At 38.7% G+C, this 19,095-nt stretch overlaps 1 protein-coding gene across 1 annotated transcript in view; it reads right to left on the bottom strand.

Annotated features, from left to right (window-relative positions):
* Window positions 1-19,095, bottom strand: part of AIFM2 (apoptosis inducing factor mitochondria associated 2) — a 189,110-nt gene that overhangs the window by 60,549 nt on the left and 109,466 nt on the right. Inside the window, exon 3 of the mRNA XM_044055662.1 lies at window positions 14,143-14,258. Within this exon, the coding sequence (XP_043911597.1) occupies window positions 14,143-14,258 (116 nt within the window). The remainder of the gene's footprint in view (window positions 1-14,142; window positions 14,259-19,095) is intronic.

The following is a 19,095-nucleotide window of genomic DNA, read 5'->3' as shown; positions in this document are numbered from 1 at the left end:
ACAGAAATAATGGTTATCTAGTCTCCTCCATATTCCTAGACCTGTCCAAAGCATTTGATATTGTCTCCCACCAAAAACGTCTTGATGAACTTTCATCCCTCACATGGTTCCATAGTTACCTACCTGGCAGACAAGCTGTAAAATGGCAACGTGATTTATCCTCTCTGCTCTATCCTCTATCTTGGGTCCACTCCTATTTAGCATTTTCATCAACAGGCTCCACACTGCCACTCACCTAGCTAAAATTTTACAGTATGCAGATGATTCCACACTCATTCGCTCTGCCCCTTGAATCTCTAAATGCTTAATAACCCAACTTTCCTTCACAACAGTTGAATCTTGGCTCTCTCTCAGTTTGGTTTTGTTGGGATTCAAACTTAACTTATGATTTTTTTCAAGTAATAAAACTTCAGATCTTCATTCACCTTTTTAGATATATACTTCTAACAATTCCAAGATCGAAATCATATCACACACTAATCTACTCAGGGTTACAACTGATTTGACAAACTCTCGCCTCTTACCATAAAGCTAAACTAGGTTCACTTTACAGAATTAAACATTACCTCACTGACTTCACAAGACAGTCTATTGCCAGAACTCATCTACTCTCTACCCTTCTTTATGCCTCTCATATCTTCACCAACCTGAAAAAAACTGATTTAGTAAAACTAGACGGTTGTTACAATAAGACTGCGAAATTTACCACCAACTCACCATAAAGATCCCATCACTGTATTGCCTTATGCCAACTAAATTGGCTTGAGTTACCCATTTACCTAACTTTTACCCAACTTTCAATGGCCCATGGCATACTATACCAGAGCAGTCCATGGCATAATATACCAGAGGAGTCCAGCACTCTGTAACCTACTTCAGCCTCAGTGTAACAGAAGACACTTGAGATTTTCTAACAAACCTCTATTGCAAGTCACAAAGCTAACAATCACTATGCAGATGCTGTCTACTCTAATCGAATCTCCATGACGTGGAGCTTAATTCCCCAGCACATTCTAACCACTGCTAATCTCAATCTAAGTTCAAAACCCTTCTTAATTCTTGGCTCTGCTCTTGTACAACTCCTGCTTTACTTTAATTTCCTTTTGTCTAACTCCTGGCTGACATCCAGTTTATGTATAATTTTGTATATGTATTATGTATAAATTCTGTACATAAATTCTGCTCTTTTGTGTATGTTACTACTGAATAAGATTGCAACCCATGTCTTTCATTACTTGTATCTAGTGAGGCTTTTCCTCTAGGCCTCTGTTGTAAATGGTCCTGTGCCCAGTCAGACTATCCAGGTAAACACATGTCAAACAAATAAAATAAATAAATAAATGATGCCACAATAAAAACAAAAATGACTGACTTGAACAATTGACTTTGCTTCTGGTGTCAGTCCAAGGGGATCCGCCATCTGTCAGCCTGGGAAGACATGGTCGACAGGCCATGCTGCTTTGCCAGACATGGTCTGCACCTGTCTCCTCTAGGCTTTTGGATACTGGCAAGGACATTAGCCACTCATACTGTGCCTTTTTTAGGCAGTGTCAAAATAACTAACCTCCCAACATAACAAAATCCTATCTGGATAAACTCAAGGTACTGCTGCTTAATGCTAGGAGTCTAAACAAGAAACTGCACTCCCTGGAAGCACTCCTCACTTTGGAAGATGCTGATGTCTGTTCAGTCAATGAGCCATGGTTCAGAGGTGCAGAAAACACCCTGGCCGTGCAAGACTACAATGCATTACATATGTTCAGACCACAAAGTGAACATGAATTAACCAAAGGAGAAGGTGTATCTATCTTCATTAAGGATAAGTACACCTCTAGACTGGTCACACAGTATGACTCCTGAGCTACTCCATGTTCAATTAACTATAGGCAAAGCTCCCTACCACATCATAGCTAGCTATAGGTCTCCCACCATGAAACAGGAAAAGCATACCTGGACTTACTGTAGTCACTTGCTATAAAGCCCAACACCTTACACATGGGTGATTTTAATTATCCTACCATTGACTGTGAAATATACACAAACAGAAACATGCTAGCTCAGATGTTGTTGGACTTTATCAATGTAAATGCTCTGGAACAGCTAGTTAGCACATCACAAGCGGCTCAAATAACCTGGACATAGTACTCACTAACATGGAAGAACACTGCACCCCCCCTAGGGTTGCCAACCATCCAGAATTCTTCCTGACTGTCCAGAATTAAGGGACACTGTCCGGAAGAACGGAAAATGCCTGTGTTGTCTGGAAAAAATGGTGCACTATGCACATTTTCTTTTAGTTTAAAAAAAATATATATATATTTTTTTTAGGGGTGTTCTTCTTTAAGAACGCCCTTTGCGTCCGGGTGCAGAAGATGAAAACAGTGTCTTTGCAACTGTTTACATCTGTCTACTCACTGTCTTCTGCGCATGCGGAATTTGAATTATAAAGACGGACTGTGTGCTGAAAAGCCGCAGACAAAGCACGAGTCCAGCTGGTGTTTGCTCTGAATTTTCTCTAATCCAACTGCGGCACATGCAAGTTCCATTTTTTTTTTCCCCTCAGCTTTAACCTTTAACTGAGGTAAGACTCCTCTGTTCAAAGCATACTTGTTGTATATTGATCTAGAAGGCTGTGGGTGTGGGCTCTACTCCCACAGCATATAGATGGATTGCTCAAGCTCATACTGTGTTGTATTTTAATGGGGCAGGGTGCTGCAGTCCTGAGTATGTCCTCCTATGATGCCTAGTAGTAACCCTGAACCTGTTTTCAGTTTGCCATCCATTTCCTATTGCAATATTACTGGCAACTTACCATTTTTTAACGTAACATAGGCAATCAATTCTTCAAGGGCAGCATGCATTGATCTGTAGATGAAACACTGAAATATAAAATTGTTTGCTAGCAGCAACTTTTCATTAGTTGCAGATCTCTTTAATCACGTGGAATTATTTAGATGATGTTTTACTTCTGCAGAGATTGTGCATATTGACTGATATTGGTGGATTGTAATGACATAAGTATGAGTGGCCATTTATGGTTGAAATGTTCTGAATTGGGCAGTTTTGTCATTATTGGTTCATGTGTTTTGTTTCAATGCTTATTGGCAAAATGTTAACAACTATAAATTTAACACAGTCTAACAAGTGGTGCTGTTACTGTCATCACATCATTACTGTCAAAAATAATAAGGCTTGTTGAGGGCAGTGTGTGTGTGTGTGTGTGTGTGTGTGTGTGTGTGTGTGTGTGTGTGTGTGTGTGTCTAAAAGCTGCAAGTTGAACGTTAGCCATATGTTTTTCTTTTGCTTATCAATGAGAAATCAGAAGTGTACAGAAAAGTATCTACCATTTTTGAGGGGTAGTTGATATATGAAAAGAGCACCTATAGCATTACTTCTGCCTGATTACTGATGAGGCTTGTTGGGCAGCAGTGTCTGTCAAAGAGCAATATGGCTATCTTATTTATGTGAAGACTTCACTGTCACATCTGATGTACCCTCTCTAAAGGGGCATGCATAGTCATCTGGGACAGTATGTATGTGGGTGTTTTGTACTCAAGTACCCCATTAGAACTCTCCAGATGTTTAGTGTGAATTGGTTTAAGGGAAATAACATAAGGCCATTTTCATATGGTTAACATAGCCAACATTTTAGAGGATTGTGTTGCCACAGCCTAGCAATATACCCAGTTTTTACTTGGGGGTAGGTGACCATTACTCACAAGGCAGTACAAAAGTCATATTCATAATATATATGTGCACTAAGTTCTTATTAGACCAGAAGTAAAACAATTTTCTTTCACCATTCAAGACACCATTTCTGTTACTGCATACAGGGTGTGTATGACAGCACTGGACTCTATCTACCATTGCAAACATTGTTCTGATATGTACTGTAGAACTGAAATGCATTCAAATACTTGGAGTTGGAATGGCATTAATAAGTGTGTCTCCCCAAATTTCTATCTGAATTCCCTGATTTTTTTTTATTGTAAACTTCTTTAGAAGACCTGTCAGAAGGAAAAAGTATCAGTTTTCTGGCTGTGAGTATTTAGCATCTGCGCACAAGGCCAGGTGAGACTAATGTTCAAAATATATTTGCAAAAAGTCATCATTATTCCAGGAGTAAATTATTATATCTTCATCCAAGAGTATATCGTTACTCTAATACTCTTACTAGTAAATCCAACATTTCAGAAAGCTTGTGCTGCTGCAGTTTGGCACTGGTTGTTTACAGACCTCATAAAGAGGAATATAGATCTGCACAGTACAAAGTGTTTTTGCTGCAAGTCACTTCTACCAAGTATGTAATGGTTCAGATGATGGGTAACCTAACAAAAAGTGCTTTTAATATCTATGATCATATTACAGCCTGCAATTTTAGCTCATCTCCATCACTAGGCTGCAGCTTATTCAGGTCTCTCAGTTGTGTGCTTCTGGGAAATTTAGTTAGTTTTTGCGAAGATGCATTCTGTGTTAAACATTTATGCCTGGATTAATTGCCTTATTCCAAATTGTAAATGATGATATTATGACTGGCTTACTCAAACCCACAACTTAGTGAGGAAGGCTTCATAAACCTCTTTCAGCAACAGACCATGATATAGGCTAATGCAATGGATGGTTTCAAATGCCATGCTGTGCTAATCTCATCAGTGATGCTACTGGATAATACAACAACCAGGTTCAGCGCTATCTTCACTTGCATTTTTGCATGAAATTTCTATGCTGCTGTCATTGTTAATTCATTTCGTACTAACACTATACAGCTTCTATCAGTTATAGGCTTCTATTATGGTAGCATATAGCTTAAAAAATGCTACACTTTTTTAAATCAGTAAGTGCTCCTCTTGCCCTCTCTCCCTTCCCACCCTTTAGAAGCTTCTGGCACCCATATTAACTCCTTCCTTACACTGGGGCAGTTCCATATAAATTGACATTATTATGATTAGAGCAATTCTGCTATTTAAGTATATCAGTAATATGTCAGTTTTGTTTCATTAGAAATTCTACATGAGCATACCAGTCTTAAAGTTGTGATGGCTGCTAATTCGTGTCTGCTAGCTGTTATTATGTATTAAAATTTAATACAATCAGGAAGGTGAATCAAAGAACTTTTGCTTGGCTTTAAAAATGTGTTCAAGGGACCTATGATTTGAAAAAAACCAAAGGTAAACTTAATCCACCACTGGCCGGATGCATTTTCTTTGAATGTAGGTTTCAATGCTGTTTCAGTGAATGTGAGTTTTAAAGGCAAAGAAGTATTAAAGCTATGTCTGTTTATGAGAGACTCTATTGCTTGTTTAGCAAATGTCCATTAGTGCTTGTGCTGTAAAATTCAAAATAAAGGTTTTACATTAAATCCAAGTATCTGTAATCATTGTAGAAGTAAAGCAGAAAACAGAATGCACACAGTTTTGAACAGTATTTATGGCAACTGGGGAGAAATGGAGAGATAGCCAAGTAATGGGACGCCGGAATGGCTGCGTGTGTGTGTGTGTGTGTGTGTGGGGGGGGGGGGGGGGGCACCGCATTTTGCTTTCATATACATGTCCAGAATTTTTGACATGAAAAGTTGGCAACCTTACCACCCCTCCATGTGATGTCCTCCCTGGTAAGATCAGACCATAAATCAGTCTTGTTCAATGTAATTATATGACCAGATACCCTGTCAAGCTCAAAAATGCTTAAGAATTTTTGAAAGACAAATTACTTCCTACTAAGTGATGGTATAAGAAGTTTCAAGGCACCCTTGTACACAGGTGAAATGGACTGCTATGCAGAGGTGTACACCAATGCCCTTTATAACCACTTAAGCAGTTGTATAGAATTGGCTGTACCTGAGTGGATTAAAACCAGGTTTTGCTAAAAAAATAAACCACCCTGCTGGACCCCTAGTACAAACAGGTTAAACAACAAGAGAAAGAAACTAATGTCCAAGAACAAGAGGGAACTGGCTCAGCTGAAGAAAAAATCCCTCTCTAGCTTAAACAAATTAGAGATCTTGTCAAGTCCTCCAATGCTAATTACGAAGTAAAAATAACCTCCCAAACTAAGGATAATCATAAGGCATTCTTTAAACTCAATCCAAAATCTAAAAAGGAATACTTAGCTTTGCAGTGAACTGGTTGTGGTTGGCACCATCCATACTCAACCAGATGTAAGAGTAAACCTGCTAGCTGACAGATTTGGAGCAAACTTCATCCCCCGTCCCCTCCAGTCATCCCCCAAAGTATACCTGCCACCATTCCTCAGCCTATTATCTCAAGAGACCAGGTCATCTTGGCACCCTACACGGCCAAAACCACAGCATCAATGGGACCAGTCAACATCCCAGGTTGCCTTTTAAACAACTTAAAACATGACCTAGCAGACCCACTTGGATCCGGTTTAACCACAGCCTGCAAACTGGCTATGTTTCGGTGGAATGGAAAACTGCAACAGTAATCCCTCTGCACAAACAGGTAATGTCAACTGAGCCTGGGGAATTATAGGTCTATAAGCTTGACTAGTCTCATCTACAAAGCCATAGAAAGAATCACTATGGACCTTATTAACAAGGATATAAGTAATCTGCAAACTCTGAACCCAACCCAGTTTGGATTTGATAAAGGTAGATCATGCTATTAAACATGGTTGACTACTTCAAGAAAGTCACCGAGGCCCTGGACGAGGGAAAGACAGTCCATAACCATCTATCTTGACCTAGCCAAGGTATTTGGCACAATCCTCCCCATTCAGGTATTAGAAACTCTCCCATTTGGGAATTAATCCCTACATTACCAGATGGATAGCCAACTGGCTCACTGACAAGACACACACTGTCAAAAGACCAGTCACCATGGAGTTCTGTGCTGGGCCCCTTACTGTTTGGAATTTATTTCTCAAAAGTCCAGGCAAACTTGAACGGCCTGTAGCTCACCAAATTCATTGACAATTCAAATTGGGAACAATCACGGTGTCCCCAACAATGTTAATATGCTGCAGGCAGGTTATCACAAACATGATTGGTGCCAAAGCCACGTATTAAAGCTAAATGCAAAAAAAGTGTTGTTATTCCCTTTGGGAAAGCTGACATCCCTGCTAATTACATTATAGACAGCACCCTCTAAGTGTAAACCCAGTGGTAAGTGATCTGGGCACTCAGGTTGATAGCAATCTGAACTTTGACCATTATGTAGCCACAGTAGTAAGGAAATCCTTTTATGTGGCACATTTTGTAAGTAAAGGCATCGCATCTTGATCTAAGGATGTTATAATTCCATTATACTCGACCCTCATCAGAACAATAATCGAGTAAAATGCTCCTTTTTGCATGTACCTCACCAGACACCTGCAACAACTGGAGAGACCACAGTGGTTTCTCACCAAGAAATTACAGGGTACACAAACCAAATCTTACACAGAAAGACTGAAAACGTTGTCATTGTATTCTCCCACAGGTTGCCAAGGGGTGACCTGTGCCTGGCTTAGAGGCCAGTCTTTGACCTGGCCCTGATGGAAATGCTATACTTTCGTAACTCAAATTGCACGAGGGTCAGTTGCTCCAGGGATCTGAACCTAGCTTCTGACATGAACAGGTCATGCTGGAAAGAGACCTAAATCTCCCACAGACTGCCACTTCTGTGGAACAAGCTTATAATTCACATGAAACAGAGCTCCTCTCTGACCCTCTTCAGATCAATGGATTGGTGACCGCAGATTCATTCCTGGGGTGGTGCCCATGTCCCTCCTGGAGAGAGGAAGTCAGTATTAACTACCATAGACCCTTACCTCTGCAAATTTCACTCACCTAACCACCGACAATTGGGGGAACTGGGAATAATATGGCTAGGCTTGTAACGGCTCTAGGGCCATTAGCCTAGTAGCCTTTTATGAACCTATGAAGTACTGGAAGAGCTAGCGGGGGAAGGGAGGGGCATGACAAGGCTGTGCAGTCTCTCCTGTCTTACAATGGATGGCAGAGCCTGCATGCCTGGGGTTTATTCACCACACATGAATACTTGGTGGAGATTGCTAAGCATGCTGTAGTGCTTGCTGCAAGACAAGAAATGAGCGACCCTCACAAAGGCCCAATACACACTTTTACCCTTGAGTGACTGCAAGGTATATACAGGTGAGAACCTAAAAGATGAAAAAGCCCTAATGCAAGGTTTGATTCCTTCAGCCTCCATTGTCTAACTCTGTGACTTTGACCAAGTAACTTGATCAGGCATCACTCCCAGGCTGCATCTGAAAAAGGTCCATGGAGATCAGTGCTCTACCCTGGAAAACAAATAAAACAATAAAATAAAATCCCTCAAGGTGATAGAGTCATTCTCCGTGCTGAACCAACTTATCTAGGGGAATGAAGAGGCTGTAGGCCTCCAGGTATCTTTCCCCTTGGGGAATGGCTGGACCAATAGGTTTTGATGATCAGAGGGGAGCAGAAGAAAAAAGTTAAGACAACAAATAAATAAAATAATAAGGATAAGCAATTACAGACTATGAATGACACCATGTGAATCGGTTTATAAATCATTATGGTGAACTGACGGCCTGCAATACAAAGTGAGTTTCCAAGATCAATTCAGAAAGTAATATTCATGATATGATAAAGAAGGATGACCTTTCCATTTTGCCAAATATAGTCAAATACGAACACCTGTAGAGTACAGTTATGGAACATTACAATAAATATGGATGCCATCTCTATTTTGAGCCAAGAATGTAGACCACCAACACAGAAAGTATAACCACAATAAGATCAGCTGTCAGAGTCTGACAATGACCAAGTCCATGAAAGATGGCAGGCCACTGTAAATGAACAGCAGACTGACAGGAAATCTGTCATAAAATCATTGAAGGCCACACACTCCCAAGCCTTTTCTTTCCAGTTGAAGTAATCAGAATGGTTTAAGAAATAAGACCTGGGGATCTGAGCATTGATTAATTAGCTCAGTAGATACATCAGACATCATAAATTAAAAAAAATATATAGGTAGAAAAAACTAAACACAGGATAAAAAAAGTAGATGAACATGCTAGAAGGCTAACGATTACCATGTTGCCCATCAAATAGTCCATTTACTGGGTTTAGGAAGGAGCAAGTTAATAACAACCTAGAGTCTCACTTTAGTCTCCAAGTTTCACAGTGTGATATTTTCTGAATGCTACTTTTTTTTTTTTTTCAACCACTACATTACATTAGCTTGACAGCAGAAGACCGTAAGCATATCTAGTCTGCCCTTTAAATATATTTAACATTTTACATCTCTTCTGTCCTTGGCTCCCTCCCTCACTTTCTCCATCCGTCCCGTGTCCTGTTGAATGTCTGTGTGGAGCACGTCTCCACCATCCATTCTTGGAAGCCAAAACTCTCTGCATTAAGAAGCACTTTCAGAAATCCAGGATATTGTCAGTACCTACTTTCTCCTCTCTCTGTCTCTCTCTCTCTCTGTCTGCTTGCTCAAGATGAACCATTCACAGTTCCCTGACAGAAATTTAGCACCAGTCTTTTTTGGGCTATATTGAGAAGAGCTGCAGCACCACTAGTGTCTGGTCGTGCGCTTTGGCCCTCCGTCACATGGATCATTCGGGTGGCCTTTCTATTGACTCCTTCCAGCAGTCAGTGGTCTTCCTTTCTTATATGGCCCCAAAACAATGCTGTTACACAAGGGTGGACAAACCACACACCCTGGTAACTACAGGTCTATTGGTCTCACTAGTCTCGTATATAAAGCTATGGCACAATTATCTCAGACCTCATTAATTTGGAGATTGAAAATCTCTTAACTCTGGACCCTCATCAATTTGGCTTTGTCAAAGAAAGGTTCTGCCTCTAACTTCATTAATTTCTTTGGAGAAATAACTGAAACAGTGGATTGTGGTTATGCAGTTCATGCAGCATATCTGGACCTAACTGAGGCGTTTGACAATATTCCCTATGCAGTCATTATTATCAGACTTGTGAATTTGAAGGTAAATCAAATCAAAGTATCAAAGGCATTTGTTACTGTCTCACGCCAACAACTACTTATTCAATCCTCCTCAGGAGGACTTTACAAAACTCCTTGTCATGGCTCCGTAGTTAGCCATCTGGAAGGCAACAATCCATTAAATAGTAACAAACATACTCATCATTTCAATCGGTTACTACAGATGTCTCTCATGGATCTATCCTCAATCCCCTCTTATTTCATATATTTATTAATAACCTCCACTCCCCATGCTAGTTTAGTTCAGTACACATTTAATATGTGTAGCATCAACAATAAATAAGCTCCAAGACATTACCCAAAAATCATTCTCATCTGTAGAAACCTGGATCAAAGAATCAAACCTCCTACTCAACCCCCAAGAAAACTAAGATAATACTTTTTACATGAAAAAAATTGCCAAAATCAAAAGCAATCTGTCACCATAAAGTCAGCAAATAATACTGTCATTGAAACTGCAACTCACAGTAAACTTCTAGGCATTATAATAGATGACACACTCAAATATGACCAGCATATACTGCATACCATTAAATCTACATAGCAGAAAGTAGGCTCTCTATATAGCATCAATGAATTTAACGGATACTGCAAGAAAAACTCTATCCACCACCTTCTTACTGCCAACTCACTTATATGTTGCTCGAATCCTAAAAAACTTACAAGATACTCAATGAAAGCAATTAACCTTCAACTATATAAAAAAAAGCTAAATTTGCCACCAGTCTTCCTCATAGGACCTACCATTGCCATAGCTTAAAGCAATTGAACTGGCTTAAACTACGCAACTACCGAACATAATCAAAAATAAGTACAGCACATAAACTCATTCATCAACCAGAAAAATATCCTGCATTACAAAAACGTATTACTGCCTGACTGTCCAGCAAGGGACCTCTGTTCTAGTAACAAATTCTTACTACTCATAAATCAAATAATGTTGCAGGAGACTCTCTCTACTTCCAGTACATTGCTAAACTCTGGAATAGTATCCCACACAAATAAAACTCTCCGACAAACTCCATAGTTTTAACCACTGCTTAAACATCTTAACCAGTCCTGGTCCTGCACATGCTCATCACCAGGTTAAGACTTAGTGGTCATTGTACAATACTTTCCAAATACTCACAAACTCTCATGGAAATGACAAAACAATTTTTATACATAAATGCTGCCTGTACAATCCACTAAGCTCCATGTGGGCTTTCTCTTTAGTAACTTCTACTCTGTAAAGTCTTCAAATGTATAAATGTAACTACTGTTTATGTATAAATGTAATCAGAAATGTAACCACTCTGTCTTTAATTAGAACAAAGTATAATGCAGTGTAAACAAATGGAGCTTTTCTCCCAGGGCCTTTGCTGAAAATGAGTATTATCCAGTTGGACTTTCCCAGTAAACAAACAAATAAATAAATCCTTACATTTTACATTGTACAGCTAACTGGCTGTCTGACAGAACCCATGTGGTTTGAGTCGCAGTTGAAAGCCAAAAAATTTATCAGTGATGTACTATAAGGCTCAATGTTGGGCGCTCTGTCTCATTTTTGGCATCTATTTCTCAGATCTTCAGGCCAACACTGCTGGCCTATGGTTATCTAAGTTTGCAGACAACTCTAAATTGGATGTTGCAATTCAATCTTCCACTGACTCACAAATGCTACAGCATGGCTTAGATCACCTTAATAGTGGTCTCAAATCAAATATTAAAAAAAATGTAGCATAGTTCATTTTGGTAAACAAAATATTATCACATACCATATAGGTGACACCTTCCCTCCCCAATCAGACAATTTGTAAAGGATCTAGGCACTGACCTTGATAATTCCTTATCATTTGACCATTATCTTTCCACAGTAGTTCACAAAGCCTACATGGCTCATCAAATTTCCAAAGGTATTTCCACTAGATCAATAGAAGTCCAGTTTCCCCTTTGCTCATATCTCATCACATCCATTATTGAATATAATGCACCTTTTGGTATGTACATGTTGAAACATATCACTCAACTTTACAGATCTCGGAGATTCATAACTGAAAGGCTCAGTGGCCCCAAAAATCTTGGTTATCATGACTGACTAGGAGCCCTCTTTTTGTACCCAGACTCATATACTACTCTGAGGAGAACTGTGTCTAGCCTTTTGAGCCATAAAAGATCCAGCACTCTTTGACCTACTATACCGTCACATTGGTGGTCCAATCCAGGTATGATCAACATGCCCATAACATTTGCCTCTACTATTACTATTGGTTCTATTCCCCCAGCTGACATTTCATAACAAGGTTGTTGTGGCAAAAAGTGACAGTTTGTGTACATCTGAAATTAATGTAGTCACGTTCTTTTCCATGATATTTTCTCTCACCACTACTCTGCTTGTAAAACAAGCCTTGCAGCTGTCTCGTTTCTCAGTCATAGTCTTACCCTCGAACCTCTACGGCTTTCTTGTATATCTTCTATGTAGAACTGAAACAAAGACCTCACTAAAGTCCAGGTAGATTACACATACTGGTACTGTCCTGTCAAGTTCACCTGTAACACAATCATAAAATTGGATTAGGTCTGTCTAATAGCTCTTTCTGATAAGAAATCCATGATGATTCTGTCTTAATGAACACTAAGATTTTCTGCATGATTTCCCTTGACACTGCAGTTACACCAGTACACCTGTAGTTTTCTTGATTTTTTTTCCTGTTGTCTTCTTGTACAGGGGTATCACACATGCTGTTTGTCAACTTCAGGCATTTCTGCATGATCTGTTGAAATATGCATTGGGGATGTGCTAACACATTGGCCAGATACCAGACATTCTTGAAGATGGACTATCTGGTCTTTGTGCTTTATACTCCCAAATAGTTAGACCCCTCCCTGCACCCCTCCTCTATCTTCATATGTGTCCGCTGTTCTCTGCGCTCTTTGTTACCTTCTTCCTAGCATGACACCCTTCCTTTTTTTTTTTTACTATCTGAAGACCGAATAAACTATTCCTAGGTTCATAGGTGATTACTAGGCTAATGGCACAAGAGCCTTTACAAGCCTAGCCAATAATACCCATGTTATGACAATATTATATCTTACAACCCCATCCCATATCTGGGGAATTATCAGGGTAGTGAGTGCTGGAGCCCTGAGTCATTTTATAGACTGCCTCTGTCCATAACAGACATGGGCAGTACCCCTGGAATGAATTTATGGTTTCCATGCATTTTTCTAAATTCTTTTTGAACAGAATGAGGGAATGGACTTTGTTTTATGAAGATGGAAAGTTTATTCCATAGACAAGGTAGCCTTTGGGATAAGAATTTCTCTCCAGCAAGTTCTGTTAGTGTCGCAAATAAGGTTTAGATTCATGGAATGCGTAACCCTTGTATAATGTTTTCTTGTGAATATATATTAATTTCTTTTTTTCAGTCTTGTGATCTGCATGTCAATGGGTCTCTTTCTCTCTCTTTTCAAAACGTTGTTACATACCTAAATTCTTTTTCTACCCATGCTCTTTATAATTGTGCCACTGCTGCCCTTGCCATCTATGTTTCCCTTCTGATAACGTCCTCAATGTCTCCTCTGCTTTCCTATCACTTGAATTATACCACTTGCAGGCCATATTTTTTGTACATTTACTAACCTTGCAGTCCAGTGTAGCCATATAAGCTTTCTTCCTTTGTGACTCTTCCACATGCACTTCTCCAAGGCTATGGGTAATCGAACCCAAACACATTTACACAGCTGATTTTCAGGCTTAGTTTGCCCGCAGTCATCTGACTTATCCCTGACCCTCTCTTCAGCTCATTATAATCTACTCTCCAGAAATCTCATGTCAACATCTTTGTTTTTGGTCTCCCCCCTCCCCCCCACTGTACTACACAGTGAGACAGCCACATATAAATTCAGTGTTTACACATCAGCAGAACACAAGGAATTACATTTATCATTCAGAAAAATATTTGATACAGAAGAAATTTGTCTCAGAAAAGATGGACTTTCTTCTGCAGGATGATGAGATGAGTAAGAAACTATTTTATATGCAGTGTAAAATAAATTCTTCCTTTCTGACACATGGAGAGAAGGAAGGAAGAATGCTCGAGTGAGGTATAGCTAAATATGATGAAAGGTACCTGTGGGCTGATTAGGCTGAACAGAACAACGTGCCAGTTAACCATAACAGACTTACCTCTCCACCTTCCAGTGTCACAGTCTGGCTTTCTGGTTTGATTTGTAGCACTTTGCCTTGCTTAAATTTCTCCCCGTATGTGACCGAGAATGGTATGAAAGTCTTTTGTGCAAAACCTGACAAACAAAGTCTGACTTTTAGTTACAGATGCAAAACCACTGTCATGTGCTGCAGATATATTAAATGAATAATTGCGTTTCTCCACAAAGAAAAGATGAACCTTGCTAGTCTTTACCTTTTACTCCACATCTTGTAGTAATTTGTAGAATTTTAGAACTTACAGACTACCAAATCTCTACCACACGACATTTGTCATTGTCCTCATCTTCTTGCCATGATACAGCAAGAAACAATCATAAATGAATTATTCAGTTTCAGTATTATTGCAGTTGAGTACTACTTCATATATTTCATGTTTTCTATGATAAATTAGTTTACCTTCTGCTCTAAGTCATATTTTTGCAACATTGCAGGCACTGCTAAAGGAATGATATATTTTCCATGAATGTAAAACAAATCCACTTAAAGTTCCCATGTTGAGCATGGAAATGTTTGAGAAAATTACCCTCTCTTGATTTAAAAACAACATTCTGTGGAAATGGTGTGAAATGCTGACAGTTATAAAAAAATTCAAAATAATGCATTGTATGTTACACAAGACATTAAAATGTAATTTCTGCAACATAAGAAAGCGTATTCATTGAATTTTAATCATCAGGAATGGATCAGGAAATATTCATGCTTTGTACTAAATAGTGGAATAGCTGCTTTACGTAACCTGTTACATTATCAGGCTAGTAGAAACCTAGACTTTGTATCATGAGTGTAGTTTAACCGTATACTCACTAAAGTTATGGAACAACTATCCTCACTAGTACTGTTTAGCAATGTCTCTACATGCAGTCATTGGTTTCCTTGTGTGACTTGTATCCAGTCTGTTCACATTCCTCATTTGCTGTCCGTTTTCTACATTGCTACCCCCCCACCCAAAAAAAACTGTCCCTGAGCTTACATTTCTTGTCTTTCCTTCCACATTGTGGCAGTATCTTAGTAAATGATGATAAAATATTTAAAAGAAAATTCTTGAAATTCTGGCACAACCAAACTCTTTATCTTTCTGGTCTATCGAAGTGCTGTAGTTAGCCTGGGACATCTGTATACCCCCTTTTTGTTCCCTTAGGTGTAACTATCACAAATATTTTGTATTAATTTCCCAAATGTTTTAGTCTCTACTACTGTTGTCTGCTTAAGCCAACTGTCTACTACAGTTTCAGGAAAGAAAGGCTTTCTAAATGTGTAAACTGAATAAAATTTCCTTAATCTGCTAGCAAGGAGGACATCCCACCAAATCCTGTTATACACCACGGTAAAGCTATGTATTTCCATTCTATGTGCTCCTCTCTCTTCTAGTGAAAGATGGTCAGGATCCTTAAACCTCTACATATGACATGGTAACCATTCCACTTGCTGTCCTGGATGCCTTTTTCTATACCAGCTCAAGCAATGCCAATGAGACATGTTTTTCTCCATTCAAGGCCCCCAGAAGTGCGCACAACCTTCCACCTGTCATCTTACAAAGGCCCTGTGTAGAGGCATTGCCACAGCCCTTTCGTATAGATTCTGGAATGTAAATAATTCATTTGCGTCTCTGCATGAACATTAGTTTTTTGTTTCTTGCTCCCTTATCTCCTGGGACAATAGGAAATGGAAGGAAAGCATGACAGAAGACCATGTACACCTTCCAAAAAACACTCTGAAGACATACGCCCATCTTCAAGGAATACAAAATGTGTACGGCCAGGGATCAACTAGGACTGACCCATTCCCTTAGGGTTAGTTTTGAAGGAGACAAAGGTGTCACTCTGACATCCAGCTGTAATTATTTGGGTAATAAATCTATACCTCCAACATGTTTTATGTATATGTTGATGGAATTTCGGTACTTTTCCGTTAAACATTTCTGTTCTGGGGTGGGAGGTTGGCATAATGGTTACAGTGTTTACCTTACAGACACAAGGTGCAAGATTTGATTCTTTAATTGGGCAATTGGCTAGGCTTAAAATGGCCCACAAGGGTAGTTAGCCTAGTACTAATCTATGAACCTATGAAACCCCTACCAGTTCGCAGTGCTGTGTTTTGCCGTTATTTCCTCACCAGTTTGGATTGCCTTCATTCCTACAGCACTGACAAAGATGATATAGCAAGGAAATGGATGCCGTTCCATAACAGTAAGTAAGATGGATCAGTTTAAAAAGGGAAATCATGGAGGATTGAAATCATGCAGAAATGCATGCTGACACAACCCCTCTATTCTAGCAACTTTCTAAGTTTATAACAGAAATATTTTAAATCTGCCCGTACTTTTGTGGCTTTTGTCCCCTCATCATTTTTGGCTTTGTTCAGATATCTTGCTGTGAGAGGTTGGATTGTATGGTCCAAATCAAATGCCACTTTCAAACAAGAAGAGGTGCCAATCCGAGTAATGAGTCTCCACTTTCTTGCTATATCATCTTTGTCAGTGCTGTTGGAAAGAAGGCAATCTGAAGTGGTGAGGAAAAACACAGCACCACGGTTTCTTTTTTTGAAGAGTGTAAACCTTGCCTGTAGATGATTGTCACTGTCGAACTGACACCCCGACCCCATGCCATGTGATGAGTGGATGAAGTCTTAAACTCAGAAATCTGTATGTCATTACTTACGTATTTCAACCCTCAATGATATGCCTGAAAACCACAAACTTTACGACAAACGGATCAGAACCATGAGGCAAAACATGGACATCCGGCAGAAATCTGGACAGCTGATAACTATTGGGTTAACCTTACTCTTGTTTGTGTTACATGTATTGGGTAGTGCCAAACCCACGCATAGCAAATGCAGTACAGTAAACAATGTTCGACAGTAGCTCAGAAGTCAAACCTCATATGACAGATCACAATCTGCGACCATTACACATCATAGAAACAGTGGTGGAAAATCATAGGCGAGGGTCCGAAAGAGAAGTGGTTTCTTATTTTGATGAGTGTAAACTTCCCCATAATTGCCTGATCTGACCTCATGAAGTCATCATGACTGCAACAATAATTTAAAGTGCAGAAATGTAACAATCTGATTATGTAAAAGATAAAAAAGCAGCTAGAAGAGGGAACAGATCAGTTGAAACAACAAAATAACCAAGGTTCTTAGGAATAAGGCGAGACGCGTGGTAGGGGTTTAATGGAAAAGTACACACATTTCAAATCCTTGGCTTGCTGTTTGTGTAGCCATTCATCCTGTGAGAGTATAAATGGTCCATTGGGTGTTGGGAGTCTTTTGATGGTATGGAATGCCGGGCATTTATCTCCAAGGACGATGGAGGGACAGAGTACAGGAATAAGTTCCTAGTCATAATGCAGTAAATACTGTTGTGCTTGAGTTTGGATATCAGGTAGCTGTTTCCTGCTTTCCTAGCTAGGATAGTAAATAATTACTTTGTTTACATATTGCATTGGACATCTGGTCTGTGTTTCATGTTTCTTCAGGATAAAAAAATGCCAGTTTGAACATAAATTATGTACGAGTGATGACATACCAATACCTAAAAAATGTGAGACTAGTTCATTATTAAAAATATAAGTAAGTTGTGAAATAGTCTTCTGAGGTTCACCAGTGGAAGTTCCTGCTGGACTGCATGCAGACTTGTGCCCACAATCTGCATTCCCATAAGCTAGCAATCGACCCTGTGACACCTCCCTGATCTTTTTCCCTTCATGGAAATATGATATTTTTTACACTTTCTTTTTAACATAAGTCCAGAACTTATGCTTGGTTCAGGTGTTTTGTCATCAATAGTTATTTCTCATTACTGAACAAGAGACTATTGTGCAAAGAATTATATTGTAGAAACGGTGTTAACGAAAATATATGTTTTTTGAAGAATATTTTCATGTACCTCTCAAATGCTTACAATACAAAGTTTGACTGGAAAAAGTGAAGCATTTAAATTCAAGCACCACGTTTACATTAATTTTAAATCAGAGAGTAGTGAGTTTTACTTGTACATAGTTTTTGCATTACATATTTCAAGAAAATAAAAATGATTAACGTCTTGATATTGTAGATTTTGACTGAAATCCTCTAGAAAACATAAAGTTTATTATCTTACCCTTACTTGGGAGACCGCTACATTGCACATTAACATCAATCAACTTCCAAAAATATTAAAACAGGTCTTTATTACGATGTGTGCCCTTACTAAATTCTTTGTTACAAAGAATTGGAAGTTCATGTCACCAATTACATGGGAAAATTTTAGCAATCATGCTGTCAAATATATCTCATCTCACAAATTAGTTTATTCAAAAACAAAAAACAAACGCTATTACCAAAAATATTGGGGTTACTTACTAGATATAATTCTTGACAAATAAAATTTGCCCACAAATTGACATGGAAAGCTAACCTTTTAATAAGAAATGAAATGTAGTATAACCAGATTTCTTGCATCTTCCCCCTTATCTTAGTATATGTGTATCTAGACATTTTCCCTAACCATACCATAAATGGTCGAATTTCTATCTTTACTTTCTATATAGACTATCCCCATTCCACTATCCCTTACGAGACCAAATGAACATAAGAATTCTCATACTCTACTTGACGATGTAGTGACTTCTAGTGTATATATTGTGTGTATATATATATATATATATATATATATATATATAATTTTCTCTGAACGAGATTGTCCGTTTTCTTTAGATATGTATTTGTATTGTTTATTTGTGTTTTTGAGTTATTGTATTGTTGTTGTTATTTGGAAAAAAGAAAATTTAAATAAAGAGATTTTGGAAAAAAAAAAAGTTTAGTATCTTTGTAATATATACACATTACATTTATAATGAACGTTTCTATATTACGTGAGATGCTGGGGAATTTTGCTGTATTTATTTTCTTAAGCATATTAAATGTAGA

The sequence above is a fragment of the Protopterus annectens genome, chromosome 14.part0 (genome assembly GCF_019279795.1).
Source record: "Protopterus annectens isolate FY-2018-M chromosome 14.part0, PAN1.0, whole genome shotgun sequence".
Taxonomy (NCBI): Eukaryota; Metazoa; Chordata; order Ceratodontiformes; family Protopteridae; genus Protopterus; species Protopterus annectens.
The sequence above is the reverse complement of the archived record's forward strand: the minus strand, read 5'-3'. Positions and strand labels throughout refer to the sequence as shown.